Source organism: Aquarana catesbeiana, linkage group LG04 (genome assembly GCF_042186555.1).
Source record: "Aquarana catesbeiana isolate 2022-GZ linkage group LG04, ASM4218655v1, whole genome shotgun sequence".
NCBI classification, from domain to species: Eukaryota; Metazoa; Chordata; class Amphibia; order Anura; family Ranidae; genus Aquarana; species Aquarana catesbeiana.
The window spans coordinates 273,846,765-273,864,001 of record NC_133327.1 but is presented as its reverse complement, the minus strand read 5'-3'; the positions used below and the strand labels follow the sequence as shown (position 1 = coordinate 273,864,001).

At 42.4% G+C, this 17,237-nt stretch overlaps 1 protein-coding gene across 7 annotated transcripts in view; it reads right to left on the bottom strand.

The window, feature by feature from the left end:
* Positions 1 to 17,237, bottom strand: part of VWA5B2 (von Willebrand factor A domain containing 5B2) — a 123,796-nt gene that overhangs the window by 23,155 nt on the left and 83,404 nt on the right. For 6 of the 7 annotated variants that reach the window (XM_073626588.1, XM_073626584.1, XM_073626581.1 and 3 more), the window contains 4 exons: positions 4,894 to 5,079; positions 4,604 to 4,805; positions 1,603 to 1,916; positions 1,253 to 1,451 (listed from right to left, as the gene is read on the bottom strand). In XM_073626588.1, the coding sequence (XP_073482689.1) occupies positions 1,253 to 1,451; positions 1,603 to 1,916; positions 4,604 to 4,805; positions 4,894 to 5,079 (901 nt within the window). The remainder of the gene's footprint in view (positions 1 to 1,252; positions 1,452 to 1,602; positions 1,917 to 4,603; positions 4,806 to 4,893; positions 5,080 to 17,237) is intronic. The other variant, XM_073626587.1, reaches the window with a different exon arrangement.

Below are 17,237 nucleotides of genomic sequence, written 5' to 3'. Positions count from 1 at the left end.
AAAGAAAAAATAGTTGATGCTTGGAGAAGACTTCCAGTAAATGAGTCAGTCAACGGCATTCAGATATGCTTGGGACAAACATAGATCTACACTCAAAATTTTTAGAAATCTGATGGCAGAAAAAAGGTGTGTGTGTACATGTATATACACACACACACACACACACACACACACACACACACACACACACACACACCCCCCTACCTTTTTTCTGCCATCAGATTTCTATGTTTAAAAATAACGAAAGGAAAGATGGCTGCACAGCAAACAGATCCAAATGCCTTTAGTCAAATAAAAACATGAAGAACATGAGGAGCACTACATGTACAAGCAAGGGAGGCACGGCTTACATGTTTTGCACACGAATTGTGCTTTATCAAAGCCCAAGATTTCTACACCTGCAAGAAAAAGGCATAATGAGCTGGTATGCATAGCATACCAGCTCATTATATAATACTCACCTGAGATTGAAGCCCCCACTGTGGTGCCCATACACAGCACCGGCCGGCGACATCACTCCCAGGGGTTACTTCCGAGTATCGTGGCTCCAGCGCTGTGATTGGCCGGAGCCACGATGATGTCACTGCTGCGCATGCGCGCGGGAGCCGCCGGTAATGGCACACTCACTGAAGCAAACGGCACGTACGTGCCATTGCTTCAGTGCACATGTGCCGAGGACGTCGGCACATGCAAATACAGGGGATATCTCCTAAACCGTGTAGGTTTACAGCCACTTTAACCCTCTGTGCCTAAAGCAAGAAAAAACAAAATCACTAAAAAAGGGTACAGTTACAGCAGACACTAAAGTAAAGTCAGGAAGGTTTATAACCTGCCAGGAGTTTTATGTTTCTCTGCATCCTGGTAAGGGTCCCCTTACATCTTCTCAAAGTGACCTGACAGGAACTCGGGCAGCAATTAAAACCAGTTAAAGGTTCTAAATCTTTAATGCCTTTTTTAAAAACTAAAAAAAGAAAAAGCTTTGACTCTAAGCATACTAAATCATTCACTGAAAACAATATGTAATGTACGATGGTCTTTAAAAAAATAAGTTTGATAACAGATATTATTTGAAAGTACAGGATCATTACTGTACAATTACAGCAATAACCCTATATACTACACCAGCACATTTTCAATGAGTCCTATTCTTTTTTTTTTTTTTTTTTTTAATCAAAAAGATTTTTATTGAACATGTGTATAACCATCAACAACTTCCAATGGAGTCCTATTCTTTACCGGCACTTTCACTTACAGGAATCAGTGAGACCTTCGCTGCGTTTTGCTTGACCTTCATCATCTGACTCCCGGCTTTGTGAAACCTTATCCAAGACTGTGCGTAACCGAAGCATATCCAGTTCCCCATGTGGAGATGAAAAACTGCGACCAAACATTGTTGCCTGAATCAAGGCTTTCCTTCTGACCAGCTCCTCTGAACTCTGGGTGACTGAAGCCTGGTAAAAATAATGGTATACAAAAGGAAAGCTTTAGTTCAGGGTAGACGTTGGCTTTTGATATTAAGCAAGCAAAAATTAATATATAACCCAAGAACACATTTTTATAATTAAATACATTGAATACAAAAATATGGTAGTGATCTTTTACCTTGCCTGAAGGAGTTATGTTTTTGTTCGATGCAGAAACACCTTCACTCTGTGTTACAGTCTTCTGTCCTTGCTGGGAGACCTTACCATAACAGGGGGTCATACATTCTCCAGCAACAGTATCCCTAGAACCTACAGACTCACTGCTGGTGGAACCATGGCTAGGGGCACGGGTGCGGTCATTGCTGGAGGGTTGGGTCAATGCATGAGTTGGATCAGTGCTGACGGAGCAATGAGTGAGAACGTATTGATCCTGCACATAGGAGGAGCGTACAATGCGTCTTCTAATGTCACTTACTTGAGCTCCATCTCCACCTAAATGATAGAATTTGTAACATTATATAAAGTAGAAGACTGTCATCCATGTTTGTGTAACAGATTTAGAAATAGGTTAAAAAGGACAGGAGCACCCATGGGCCTTCCACACTAGTAAAAACACATTATGGGTAGTCAATGCAATCTTAGTGACATTTCCTGTCTCTGCTGCTACACTGAGCTGTCCTTTATCCCATCGGCATTGACCATGTAGGCTGCTATGACATTAGATAACACTAGTATGATGGTTCTGCCACTATTTATGGATGGTAGCCTTGTGTCTGTGCATTTATTAATGTGTGGAATTATGACCTATCATAAATGCTTGTATAAGGGAATGGAAGCTGATTGGTCTGTGTGCATTCTTTGAATCATTCTAATAAATCACAGTTAAAAGTGTGACAGTCTAAACAAGTACCAAATCCAGTTACCACATGATGCATAAAGTTAAAAAAAAAAAAAACAAAAAAAAACACCACCACCTGCTTTTACCTTCCCTAATTGAACAAAATCTCTTGTATGCTTCCCTTCCCAGACACTGCTGCTCCAAGTGAAAGGGTTTTAGCAACTAAGGCTGCTTTCACAATGGAGCGGGCGGGTGTTGAAGGTAAACTAGCGGCGCTTTACTGTAATTTTAGCGGCGCTATTCAGCCGCTAAAGCCGAATAAAGGGTTAAACGTGTAGCGCCGCTGCTGAAGCACTTTTCAGGCTCCAAAGATGCCTTTTTTTTTAACGTCCCGACAGTGCAGCGTCCCAGTGTGAAAGCACTCTGGCTTTCACACTGGGACTGCAGGGGAGGTGTTTTTCAGGTGCTATTTTTAGCCCAAAAGCACCTGAAAAACGCCCCAGTGTGAAAGGGGTCTAAGGCAGTTGGGATGACTTATGTGGCCAGACGCTCACAGATAAGCTACAGGCCTGTGACTCTGCAGTGCCAACGTTGATAGCGTCACCCTCTGCAAAATGTGTGCATCCACTGTAGTACAAGCAGCTACAGCCTACAGAAGAGTGGCAACACTGCTCCAAATTCAGGAGCAGTGCAGCATCTTTGCCACACATCACAAGAAACTCCATTAGGTGGACTTAACTAGCAGGCTTGACAAGTATTTATGAGACTTTGCATAGATTCACCACAGCTGGCATGCCAAGGTCGACTACCTTTGAGTTACATCACTGTCCGAATTGACATTGCCATGGGTCACAGAGAGAGGTCTCTAAGGGGTCCCATCTGTACAGTGACACAGGGAAGTAAAAGGCAAGGAGCTAAAGAAAGGACTGGGGCCAAAGGTTTAGAATGTAATCCTAAATGATCACTCTCTGCACTTAAATGTCTGAAGGGAAAGCTACCCTTAAGTCTACATGATTAACCAAACTGCTCTCTGAGAAAAAGTGGGGGAGCAGCTTCATGCTGATAAAGGTTGTGCAGGCTTCTTACACCTGACCTTGCAGGTGGCTACCAAGCCAAGTTTTAGAAGCCTAGGCATGCCTATTCCTGGAAGGGAGGAAGCAGAGAGAGGAGATACAGCCATTCTTCTTATGCTGAGGCAAATGGGTGCTCTTGATCATGTCAAGGGCTGCTCCAAACAGCACTTTAACCAGAGCTAAAAATTACTATATCTACAACTCATGATACATTAGTGTGATGGTCAGTGGGAAGAATGCACCTTACACTTGTGGTCATTGGGAAGAATTACTCCCTTACAGCTAAAAAGATCAATGGTGTCAGGAATTATCTGAGAGACATTGCTCAAGGAACCCCTAGCAACCTCTGGAGGAACTCTGGTTGAAAAACCCTGGACTAGAGACAGCAGGATGATCCTTCAGATGGGGGCATAATTGGAGCCTCTGCAGTCAGAAGTAGCTAAAACATGGATGAATTTGGACAGAGAGCCTTGCTTGCCTGTATCAGAGACCCCAGTCAACAAGGCAGGGGACTTGGCCTTATCTTGTGGAGCCAAGGAGAACCCCAATGAGAAAGACCATATAATCATAGGGTAACAGGATTCCAGACATTAGTACCATACTTTCTGAAGTCACAGAACAAATGTTCCTGTTAGGGGAGCGTGAGTTGGGTCACCCTTTACAGCAAAACTGCTTAGAAACATACACGTTGTGTAGCAGTAAGGCAATTAGGCTCATGGTATGAGGCAAGGCCTCAGTTACCCAGGTAATCCAGACAGTTGATAATTGGCATGGGTCTGATGACCCAAACAAATGAAGTAGCTCCAGAATATCAGACCAATTGGCCTTCCTGCCAAGTGATTCATCAGATAGGGCAAGCTTTGAGGCAAGGTCAATGGCTCTGGACTTAGAAAGTGCTCTGAGGCCAACTTGTTACCAGAACTGGGTCTGAAGAGCACCTTTCACGAAACCTAGTACATGAAAGTCACTTCCAAATTAGCCCCACAACATTCAGTCCAGTGGGGTCCAGTTGCAGCACTCCAAAAGTTAAGCTAAGGATAGGCCTTACTGGGTAGCTGCAATTATAGAGACCAGCTCTGGCAGCAACATATAGAAGAATAAAAGACTTGTATGCTGGGCCGGACTACAGTTTTTGTTTGCCAGTATCCAATCCTCCTGTAAGTGACAGTATAACCCAAACGCTAAGACTTTGTGTCCCTCAATGGAGGAAAACAAAAAAACTACTGACAATGATGCTAGTGACATTGGCATGTACTGTATATACATACAGGTGCTTTCACTTCTCTCTGGATCTTCACTCCATGCTGAGAATTCCAATGAAATTTCATGTGAAATTTCCTGCAGAGCTCGCTCAACATCCTCCACAGCAGCAGACTGGTTCAGACAACTTGCATCTGTTGTCCCTGAAGTCTGAGAATCTTCATGAGACTGGAATACAGAACTAAGCGATCCTCCTCTAGTTACCCGTGCCTGAAAGACAACAGGGTAACACAAAATTTCCACATATGACCAAGGAAGTCAATTAAACGTAGCTCATTTCAATTGCGATTATTCTCACCATTCCTTTCTTGCTGCGGAAACTGGCAATGTTATATAAAGTGCAGTAGCTAATAAGGCAATCACCAGGGTAGAGTGGAGCAATCTCATTTGGTGTGAGCAGAGCCTCCATAGTCTCTGGCATATACCAGTCTATTGTAATGTCACTCAGAGCTGGCTCCAGTGCCTTCTTCAATGCATTAATCAGCTAGATGGGCAAGAAAATGATCAACTGGTAAACATTATGTCAAATCATATGCAATATGAAATCTACAGTGGGGTTCAAAATGATGAGCGCCATGATCAAGTTCAAATATGCTGCAAATAAAACTATTACATTTACCTCTGATTGGACAGTTGTAGGGCAACTTACATGTAAAGTTATATGATGTATGCATGGGCAACTTTTTTTTTAGTTTTTGATAGAGTGTAGATATGCCATTACCTCTACCAAGTTTTTATTGCGGTCTGTGGTTCCACTAGGAGGATTCACTTCACTATTTGTCCTTGTTACTATTATTGCCAAGACAGTAAGTGCAGTGAACTGCTAAATTTTAGAGCTGTCACCAGAACAAGAGGCGAAAGGAAATCTTCCAGTACGGACATCTGTTCCAATGACAATAGTCTAAAGCTGGCTATACATGGGTCAGTTTTTTTATTCAGCCAGCAGGTTGAAAAACAAAAACAAAAAAAAAAACCCACACACGGCCCTGATTTCCCCATCCACACATTCAATGCGGATTCATGAATCCTCGGTGATGTGTCTTTGTGTCCCCACCCCCCACAGAATACACTGATCAGTGCTGCAGCCTACTGACTGCATGTGTTTAGCAAACGAGAATTTATCAACAAGACGGTTCATAAGAAATTGATCGATAGAGCAACTTCTCATGAACAGGAACAGCCATACATGGATCAAAATTCTGACAGTTTCTGCTGAACTGGCCAAATTTCGATCCATGTATAGCCAGCTTTAGGAGGGGAATTCCCCTCACTAGTGAAACTAACTCACTTTCTAAACTTCCAGAAGTGAAGAGATATCTTTTCAAAAGGGCACAGAGCGAAAAATAATCTGTCATGAATCAATGCTACACTAACTCTTACTGTGTCCAGAAAATCCAATGGGTTCTTGGCTTGTGGTGGTACTATGCAAGTCCAAAATAGATAAAAGTCAATGCTCCACAAATGAGGAAAAATAGGATGTTGTAATTTGCCATAAAATCATTTTCTTCATTGGGTTATATTGCCACCTACATGATCTTGGCATACTAAAAAAAATGTAGGCAAGACCAGGCTAACCCTTGCTACTACCGACATGGCTCTGTTTTGTAGGAAAGTAGAACCAAGGCCATGATCATAAAATACAGTGGAGTGGGACCTGTGCCCTTAATGGATTGAATGGAAAGGACTTGACGATGAACACAAAAATCCTAATTTCTCTCTCGTCCATTGAATAATATACAAAATCATTAACTATCAAGATGTCCAACTAAGGAATGGACAACACAGCAAACAAAACACTAACAGGTCCCTTAAAAAACAGAACTGGGGACTGCCTGTAGCTTAAAGAGCTCAAGGACCTTACGCCCAAAGCCAGCATCATATATGGCCAGAATATCCATGTGGTAGAATGTGGAAAAAAGTGTAAGTGTAAAACAGAAGACAAGATGGCAGCCTTGCAAATTTGGGAAACAGTAGCCTGATGCCAAAAAGTGCAAAAGATACTTACAGATCTAGTAGAGTGTGCAAGGACAAGTAAGGGTGAAACATGATCTGTAATATCAGAAGTTTGAATAAGGGTCTGTCTCAGCCACTGAGAAATGGTGAACTGTGAAGCCGGTTTACCTTTATGGGGACCATCTGGAAAGACAAATTGAACCAGAAAGTTTGAAGGAAGCAGTGGCTGATGCCTAAACTATGGGGGACAGAAAAATTATGTTCTGGTTGAGGTGAAAGGCTGAAACTACCTTATGTAGGTAGGAAGTCATGGGTTTCCACTGTGACTTGTACAAGTCCAGAAAGGGTTGTTTACAGGATGAACCCACCAGCTCAGACATTTGCCTTGCACCGTGAGCCTACAAAAAACATTACATGGGTAAGAATAGAGACAGGAATATTTCTGATGGGGTCAAGTGGGCCGCAGGAACTGACTGATGATCTGAGATCTATGTGGCCATCTGCAAAGCAAGAGCAGCACCAGGAAGATGGTTCTTCAATACAATACTAAAAAGGCAGAAAAGAGAACACACACACAACCGTGACACTTCACTAAACAGGTGGTGTCAATGCTCGATCTCTCAGCAGTAACACTTTCCGCAGTGAAACCAGCAGACTGTGAAATTCAAGCACCCAGCAGTGCTCAACAAAGTAACTCTAGGTGCGATACCCAATGGGCCTACTCACAAAGTATAGAGACAGGGAAAGCGCAGGAGGTAAAGCCAACAACTTTTGGCCTGGCAAGCACAGCGCAGCTAACTTGTTACCAGAAGGGTGTCTGGGAAAACACCAAATTCAGAACCCAATGCCCGAAGGTCACTTCCAGTGTAGTCCCACAACGTGCAGTCCAGTACATTACTGCAAAGGCTGAAAAAAAGGGTGATTTGGATAACTGCCATTGTAGAGACCAGCTAAAGCAACAATGTAGCAAAGACTCTTGATTAAAGAGAAAAAATGCTAGCAAAAAAACTAAGACTTTTGACAGAGTTAAAAAAAGGATACTAACAAAAATGGAGGCATGCTGGCAGTAGAAGGGGCTATCCTTGTCTGGCCTACAATTTTATATTTGTTTGTCAGCGCCCAATCCTCATGTAGCCAGCAGTAAAACCTGCAAGCGAATGGCTTCTTGTGTTCCTCATTGGACAAGAGAGCAATGAAATTTACTGTCATTCCATAGATACCAATATTTTAGGGATATGAGGAATTCTATTCTCAAGTTAGTTTCTACCTTGAGGAAGGAGTTTCTTATGTCCTTAAATCATGGTCTCTGTGAAATGGCAGTAGATTTCATTTTCCTCATTTCTCAAGCTTTGGCTATTATTTTTCCTTAGACCTTTTCCTTGGGGGTACACACTCCAATCCAAATTTTACCACTCCTGAGAACCACAGTACTAGTATGGCAACAGGTGAGTGCAGCCCTTGGTGAACAACATATTCTCTCTCCCTATATTCCATTATGGGATAACCTCATCTAAAATCTGTCCCAGATCCACAGGTCTGGGCTGGGTTTGGAGTTAAGGCTTTGCAGCATGTTATGCCCAAAGGACATCTCCTCTTTGATGAATTTAGACACATCTTTCACTTACCTATCGATAGATACTTCAGGTTTCTTCAATTACAACAGGCTCAATTTCCTAGCCCTATTGCTCTGGGTTCCCTCTCTGTTGAGAGATTCCTAATCTTGTGTAATATAAAACTCTTTACTCATGATTCTAACATACAGAGGAAACACATCTCCAAGGTTACCCAGCTGTTTCATGTGTGGCGGAGGGATTATCCCCTTTTGATTTCATCCAGTTACGATGTTTACCCTTGTCATAAATCATACCGCGGTGGACTATTGCCTTAAATGTCATCAGGATGCCAGTAATTTTATACACATGGTCTGGCCCTGTACTTCTATCCAACAGTTTGTCGGCAGTGCTTTTGAATATTATTGCAATTAGTGGTTTGACAATTGCTGTTGATCCCTTACTCCTACTGTTGGGTATCACAGAGAAGATAGCTATGAAATCATAAAAAGATTGTTTAGCTTTCCGTGCATAAAATACAGCATAGAAAATATTCTAAGCGGGAATTGGCAGAACCCTCTTACTGTTTCTGTATGGAGAGCCATGGTGAATGCAGTTTTACCCCTTTATAAGCTTACCTATATGGGACGTAACTGTCCCAAGAAGTTTGATACAATCTGGTTGGCTTGGGAGGAAGTTATAGACCCAATTCTTTAATATACTCAGGGCCAAAAGTCCTAACTCCAGATTGCCATGGTTTACTTTCTACGGACCTCTTAGAGATATGTCCTCCTGTTACAAAAAGAAGGATATTGAGCACTAAATCCACCACCATCTCCCTATTGCGCTCCTGTTTTTCTTCTCTGATCTCCTTCCTGATCCCCCCCCCCCTTTCGTCATCTCTTCTTTTTTCCCCCAGTTACTCAATTTAGTTCTTGAACATGTAAAAGTTCTCTGAAAGCGCTTAGGACTTGTGGAATATAGGCACGATGGAGTGTAAGGTTGGGTTCACACTAGTGCGAATTGGATGCTGAGTTGGACTTACTGATAACTCCTTTTCTGAGATTCTTTTAGGACAGCCCAAGAGACCTAGGGCTCCTCCTAACAGGACAGGAAACACATTCAGATGAAAGGCGGTCCTACCGGCCTCCCTCTTCAGTATTCTCGAGAACCATAGGACATCCCTGCAAAACATATGCATAATACACATAATTCAAGACATAACCAGGAGGGAATCCGACTGTCCTGGAAGACTCTCAGAAAAGGAGTTACCGGTAAGTCCAACTCAGATTTTCTCAAGTCATCTTCCAGCATAGCCCATGAGACGATGAGCCAGAACTTACAAGTTTAGGGAGGGACCACTGCCTGGAGGACCTTTTGACCAAATGCCTGCTCCTGAGAAGACAGGAGGTCCAGGCGATAATGTTTAACAAAAGGTAGAAAAACTGGACCAAGTGGCCGCTTTACATATTTGTTCCGGTGGGGCTCCAGCCCTTTTTGGGCCCAAGACGTGGACAAGGCTCTTTTTGAATGCGTGTTGACAAATAGCGGGGAAACTTTCAGAACCCTATAGGATTCAGCAATTGCCTGCTTAATTCACCTGGCCAACGTAGCCTTGGAGGCTCCCTTACCCTTATGGGCCCCAGAAAAACAGACAAACAAGGCATCTGATTTTGTAAAGCTTTTGGTGACCTCTAGGTAGAAGAGAAGAATTCTTCTGACATATAGGAAACTAAAGTTCTTCTCATTCTTGCCTTTAGGCGCATTGCAAAAAGTCGGCAGCACAATATCTAAGGATCTATGGAAGGTACTGGCTACCTTTGGCAAAAACCCTGGATCCGTTTTTAACACAACCCTATCATCAAAAATTGTGAGGAAAGGTTCCCTGACTGAAATAGCCCACAATTCGCTGATCCTGCGAGCTGATAATTGCAACTAGAAAAATTGTCTTTAGCGTGAGTAATTTTACTGACACATCCTTCAAAAAAGGAAAAACCCACTAGAGCCTGTAGAACTAGAGACAGGTCCCAAGTAGGACATGCTCTGACAACCACAGGTTTAGACCTAGCGAATGACTTAAAAAAATCTCACTATAAACAGGATTTTCCAAGAGAGAATACTGGAGGAAAACACTAATAGCCACAGCCTGAACCTTTAAAAGGGATAGACCATTGTTGGCACCCTCCTGAGAAAATTCCAGAATTGATGGAACGTCTTGAGAAAAATCTGATTTTCACACAACCAAGAGTTACATTTTTTCCAAACTTTGGAGTATATAGCTCTTGTGACAGGCCTCCTGCAAGTAACCAGGGTTCTGGCCACTTTGTCCGAGAATCCCTGGGAGCTTAATATCTTCTCTTCAGATGCCTAGTCATTAGGTTCAAGGATGCCACCTGCGGGTGCGACACCAAACCCTGAGGCAATAAGTCTTATCTCTTTGGGAGGCTGACTGGGCCTTGGCCCATGACAAGATTTTCTGGGCTGTGAGTTGAAGAGTCCGACTTCTCGTACCCCCTTGCTTGTTGAGGTAAGTTACAGTAGAAATGCTGTCAGATCGAATCTGGTGACCGCTGACCTCCGCCTGAAGAGCTTCTAAGGCCCTCTGTACTGCCAGAAGTTCCCTCTGATTTGATGAAGCCCTTGCCTCCACGACATGACAGGGACCATCTTCCCTGTGCTACTGCGTTGTTTAGATGGGCTCCCCATCTATAGGAATTTGCATCTGTCGTGATCCTTTGAGATACTGGAATGATACTGGAATGAACCATTCCAATCCTCTGGTCAGGTGAAGTGGCGACCTCTACCACCACAGGGCTCTCTTCTCCCTGGAGGGTATCCAAACCTTCACCTCCAAAGAACTTGTGGATCTGTCGCAGCTTTTTTAGCAGGAACAGTTGCAGTGGCCGTTGGTGAAACCTCACCCATGGTATTGCAGGAAAGCAAGAGGCCATCAGGCCTACTGCATTTGAGACTTTTCTAGGTGAAATCCACTGGTTGTTTTCAAGGATGCAATTATCTGACTCACTTTCAAAACTTTTCTTGGAAGGAAGGAAATCTTTTGATCTACCAAGCAAATCTCATACACGAGATATGCTACTCTCTGGGCCGGATTCAGAGAAGATTTATCTTTGTTGATTGTGACTGGAGAAAAGCCTGCACAGTCTCTGTGCAGCTAGTTTCTGGTGCCACTCTGCCACTACTAGGAGGTCATCCAGGTAAAGGATGATCGTAATCGATTTTAGCCTTAACAGCACCAACGCCTACCCCAGGATTTTGTATATATGCATGGAGCTGATGACAAACCCGAAGGGCAGCGCCTGAAACTGAAAATGACGGATCTCCGATCCCATTTTTACTGCTTGTCTCAAAAATTTTTGGCATGCTGGATGAATAGGAATGTGCAAGTAGGCATCTCTTTAAAATAGTGTTGCCATAAAGCACCTTGGGTAAAAGCAGATTCTCTAAAACACTGACTCCATGCAAAAAAGTGTTTGTATTTGATCGAACGATTTAGAGATCGAAGGTTCAAAATTAGGCGATACTTCCCGGAAGGCTTCTTTATCACAAAGATATGGGAATAAAAGCCTTTGCCCTGATCTGACCGAGGGACCGGGATCAGGACTTTTTGATCTACCAAGTCGCCAATCTGGAGGCACAGGGCCGTCGCCTTTACTCGATTGTGGGGAGGGTTGGTGACCAACAATCTCTCTGGTGGCTGGGAATCGAACTTGAGCTTGTGCCCCTTGGTCACCAAGTCCAAGATGAACGGGCTTGAGGTGACCGCTGCCCACTGTGGGAGGGAGGCCCTCAATCTTCCTCCCACTGGGTGGCAGGAGACATTGTGGCTTGGCGGGTTGTTGAGGAGGGTTAAACAAGATCCCCCCTCCCCTTACCTCTGCCTTTGTGCCCTGTCTAGAGGTGCACCGAATGGAAATTTTGGTGCCAAAACCGGAAATGCAGGATGCATATGGCCAAAAAACAACAGTTTTAAAAAAAAAAAATTAGATTTTTATATACAGTTGTATTACATTCAACTTTTTAATTAATGTCATCAATTTAAATGGATATGAATTTATCATCGGCCATTATTGGCACCTTTAGTGCAAGAAATGCTCCAGTTTAAATGTATCCCTTTAAAAATTCTATGTATGTCTGCACACTGGTCTTTTGCGCTTCCATTGTGGTGACCTATGAAAAACACTATAAGCACAGTACAATCGTAAAAAAAGAAAAAAAAAAAAAAAAAAAAACGGCGCAAAATCAGGGATGATGTTCCCAGTCTACCTGGTGCCTGCCACTACATGCCACACCCACTATCCATTTTTGTAAGTATGGGTGGATAATGTCTACTCTCCTTATCTGCCCTCTTTATACTTGTTTATTCTAGCCAGACTGATGTTTATTATATCTATATAATACTCCATAGATATTCCTGTTGCATACGCTCCTGATGAGTGGACACATCCACGAAATGCGTCAAGCTTTCTTTGATGCCACATGCAATCACATTTACTCCTTTACCTACTATGTCTGATTATGTTGTAATTTTACCAACCATGTTTTGTGCTATATCATGTGAACATGGATGTCAATAGTGGGCATGACGCCATTTGTACCTCCATGTTATGTTACCAAATGTATATTATATAATTTATTATATATATATATATATATATATATATATATATATATATATATATATATATATATATATGAATTTTATGATCCATTTATACCCCTTTTACGTGCATTGTGGTTTTACTTTATCTGTATTGGTATATGTAATAAAAACACTTTACAGACTCACAGTGCTTTTTTTGCATCCAGGTTAGAGCTGCACGATTCTGGCCAAAATGAGAATCACAATTTTTTTGCTTAGAATTAAAATATCACAATTGTCGCAATGTAAAATCTTTCACATTATACAAAACAAATGGGCTAACTTTACTGGTTAGTTTTTTTTTAATTCATTAAAGTAATTTATTTCCAAAAAAATTGCATTTGAAAGACTGCTGCGCAAATACAGTGTGACATAAAATATTGCAACAACCACCATTTTATTCTCTAGGGTAGTGATGGCGAACCTCGGCACCCCAGATGTTTTGGAACTACATTTCCCATGATGCTCAACCACACTGCAGGGTGCATGAGCATCATGGGAAATGTAGTTCCAAAACATCTGGGGTGCCAAGGTTCACCATCACTGCTCTAGGATGTCTACTAAAAAAATATATATAATGTGTGGGGGTTCTAAGTAATTTTCTAGCAAATAAAAAAAAAAAAAAAAGATTGTAACCTGAAACCAAACATCAGAAAAAGGTTTAGTGTTTAAACTTTTTTTACTTACACACAAAGTCTATTCCATTGACAAATTGTTACAATGTTTATACTTAAGTTCAACTGATAAAGAATGTAACAGACTTCCCAGTTTTTCTCTTCCTTTCTTTTGAGGGCTGTGGCTTCAGAAGAGCAGAGAGAATTCTTTGCATAGAAAGAATTGTGAAACACTTTAGCCAAGATCGCGATAACGATTCTTGACGATTAAATTGTGCAGCTCTAATCCAGGTACATGCTTCATTTAAAGTCATATTAAAATAAAAAGGACATCAATTTTATTTGGGTCGCACGACCGCGCAATTGTTAGTTAAAGTAACACAGTGCCATATCGCAGTAATTATATATATATATATATATATATATATATATATATATATATATATATATATATATATATATATATATATATATATATATATATATATATATATATAGCCAAAACCTCCAGACATTTAATGTCTTTGTTGTGGTGAGACAATAAATGTCGGGAGCACACCATGCTCCACAGACCCTTTCTGGAAAAGTTTGATGATCACCTACTCTTTTTCGCAGTGTATTCGTAGTCTGGCCCATGTACAATAAATTACAGGGACACCAAAACACGTACACTATGAATTCAGATGAACACGTAATAAATTGTTTAATTTTAAGGATATTACCACTTCTGTCAGAGAAAGTAGACTTGCCGTGAGAAATGAATTGGCAAGTCAAACAACCTCTTTTTTCTGCATTGGAATATACCGGTCCTATGGTCAAAATATGCCTTGTTTCTGACAGTCAATTTGCTTGGGGCTATTATATTTTTGAGGGTCCTGGCTCTTCTAAAAGTAACTTGGGAACAGACGGCAAGGTTGGTGCCAAATGTAGTATTTTCCAATGTTTCTGAATAATCCCAGTGATCTTCCTATATTGATCATTGAAACCCATAACGAATCTAAATGAATTTGGCTCAAACTCTTTAATTTTCTTGTTTGGGAAGGATGACCCGGAAGAGGTGTGCTTATGAAAAGCCTCTGTTAATAAGGTATCAGGATACCCTTTCTCAATTAAATTTATTTTTAAGGCGCTGCCCTCGTCTTTCATACTCCTCCGTTTTCATACAATTCCGTCTCAACCTGTGAAATTGTTCCCCAGGAATGTTGTTCAACCAGGAGGGATGGTGGCAACGTGAGAAATGCACATAGGAGTTGCCACTCGTTGGTTTCACATGGTTGCGGGAAATGATACGACTTCCCTCATGGGCAAGTTCCAAATCCAGAAAGACCAATGCATCGGAATTCACAACATGTGTGAATTGGAGACATAACTGATTGTTATTACAATGGGATACAAAGGCAAGGAACTGTTCCACATCACCTTTTGAAATGAGTAAGACATCATCGATGTACCTACCATAGTACACAATGTGCTTGGCAAAGGGGTTGTGGTCCCAAATGTATAGCTCCTCCCAGTAACCTATTGCGATATTCGCATAACAAGGAGCGAAATATGACCCCCTGGCGGTGCTTTGCAGTTGGAGGCAAAATTGGTCAGGAAAAGTAAAATAAACGAAGTTACTTACTGGTAACGTTCTTTCCCGGAGTCTTTCAGGACAGCCACCTGAGAGACCTTGGCTCCTCCCCTCTGTAGGAAACACCTGCGCCAGCTTTCTTATAAATTTCCTCCTCCCCTGCTGGCTCCTCAGTTCTTTGAAGAGCACCTCCAGTTTGCTGGGGAGACACAAGAACATATGATACACATAATCAACTATATCACATTTCCTGAAAGGAAATCTTTATTTCTCAGTATACATTTGGGTGGGTACCCGGCTGTCCTGAAAGACTCCGGGAAAGAACGTTACCAGTAAGTAACTTCGTTTTTCCCCTAATCGTCTTTCAGGACAGCCACCTGAGAGGATAACCGAGCACTTACCCTTAGGGCGGGACCACAGCTTGTAGGACTTTGCGTCCAAAGGTCTGATCCTTGGCTGACCACAGGTCCACTCTATAATGTTTTACAAAAGTGGCGAAGCTGGACCAGGTTGCCGCCTTACAAATTTGTTCTGGCGTTGCTCCAGCTCTCTCTGCCTGTGGTGCTGCCATTGACCTTGTGGAGTGTGCCCTGATTCCGTCTGGGATCTGCATGCCCCTTAGTTCGTACGCCTGTTCAATGGCGTTTCTAAGCCACCTGGCTATAGTGCTTCTTGAAGCCTTATGCCCTTGCCTAGCTCCAGAAATTAAAATAAATAACGAATCAGTTTTTCTAAGCGTTTTTGTTACCTCTAAATAATGTAAGACGCATCTCCTGACGTCTAAATTATGAAACTTTATTTCCTGTTCTCTCGAAGGATTTGAACAAAATGAGGGTAACACTATGTCTTGGTCTCGGTGAAACTTCGAGGCCACTTTGGGCAGAAATCCCGGATCCATCTTAAAGACTATTCGATCCGGGAAAATCTGACAAAAGGGAGGTCTAATCGATAGGGCTCCTATCTCGCAGACCCTTTTGGCTGTAGTGATCGCTACCAAAAAGATTGCCTTCAGTGTCAGCATCTTTAGGCTGCAATCCTTTAAAGGTTCAAAGGGTTCTGCTGTCATAGTTTCCAGCACTAATGACAGGTCCCATTTTGGAAAGGCTGAACTCTGTATCGGTTTCTGCCTGCTCACGGATCTAAAAAGTCTGATTATCCATGGATTTGCTGCTAAGCGTTTTTCTTGGTAAACTGACAGTGCGGACACCTGGCTCTTTAGTGTACTGAGACTTAGGCCTTTATCTACACCACTCTGTAGAAATTCTAAGACTGCCATTGAGCTTTGTGTTTTGAAATTGTTTTCTGCACACCATCTGCTAAAGCATTTCCATACTTTTTGATATATAATCTGCGTCTCAACCTTCCTGCTTTTCAGCAGTGTCTCTATTAAGCGGCTTGAGAACCCTTTTGCTTTTAGCAGCTGCTCCTCAGATACCAGGCGGCTAAATTCCACCTTCCTACCTGGGGACAGTACACTGGGCCCTGTGAAAGTAGGTCTTTTTGGACTGGTAACAACCAGGGGGGCTCTATGGTGAGTTCTTTCAGCATAGAGAACCACGGTCTCCTGGGTCAGTGAGGTGCTATGAGAATCAGAGATGTGTTCTCTGTACGCAACTTTCTTATCACCGCTGGTATTAACACCGGTGGGGGGAAAAGCATAACATCTCTTGAACATCCAATTTTGTGCTAATGCATCTACCCCGAGAGCTCCATCTTCTCTTCTCAGGGAAAAGAATGCTTGAACTCTCCTGTTTTCTCTTGACGCAAATAAGTCCACCTGAGGTGTTCCCCATTTCTCTGTAATCTGCTGGAATACCTCCTGTTTTAGCACCCAATCGCCTTCTCTCACTTGCTTTCTGCTGAGGAAATCTGCCACTTTGTTTAAATCCCCCTTTAAGTGGACTGCTGATAACGAGAGTATGTTTTCCTCTCCCCAGCTCAGGATTTCCTTTGCTAAAGACCACAGGGCTCCGCTTCTGGTTCCCCCTTGTCTGTTTATGTAGGCGATTACCGATGAGTTGTCGGACCTGACCTGCACATGATGTCCCTTCAACTCTCTGCGGAAGGATTGAAGCGCAAACCATACTGCCTTCAACTCCTTCCAATTGGACGACTTCGTCCTCTCCTCCTTTCCCCAAGTCCCTTGTGAGATTTGGGAGTTTAAATGTGCTCCCCACCCTACACCACTTGCGTCTGTGGTTAGAGTTTGGGAAATAGGTAGGATCCATAGCCTTCCCTTGTTTACATTTTCTGCTTTCCTCCACCACCATAGGGTATTTTTTACCCCTGCTG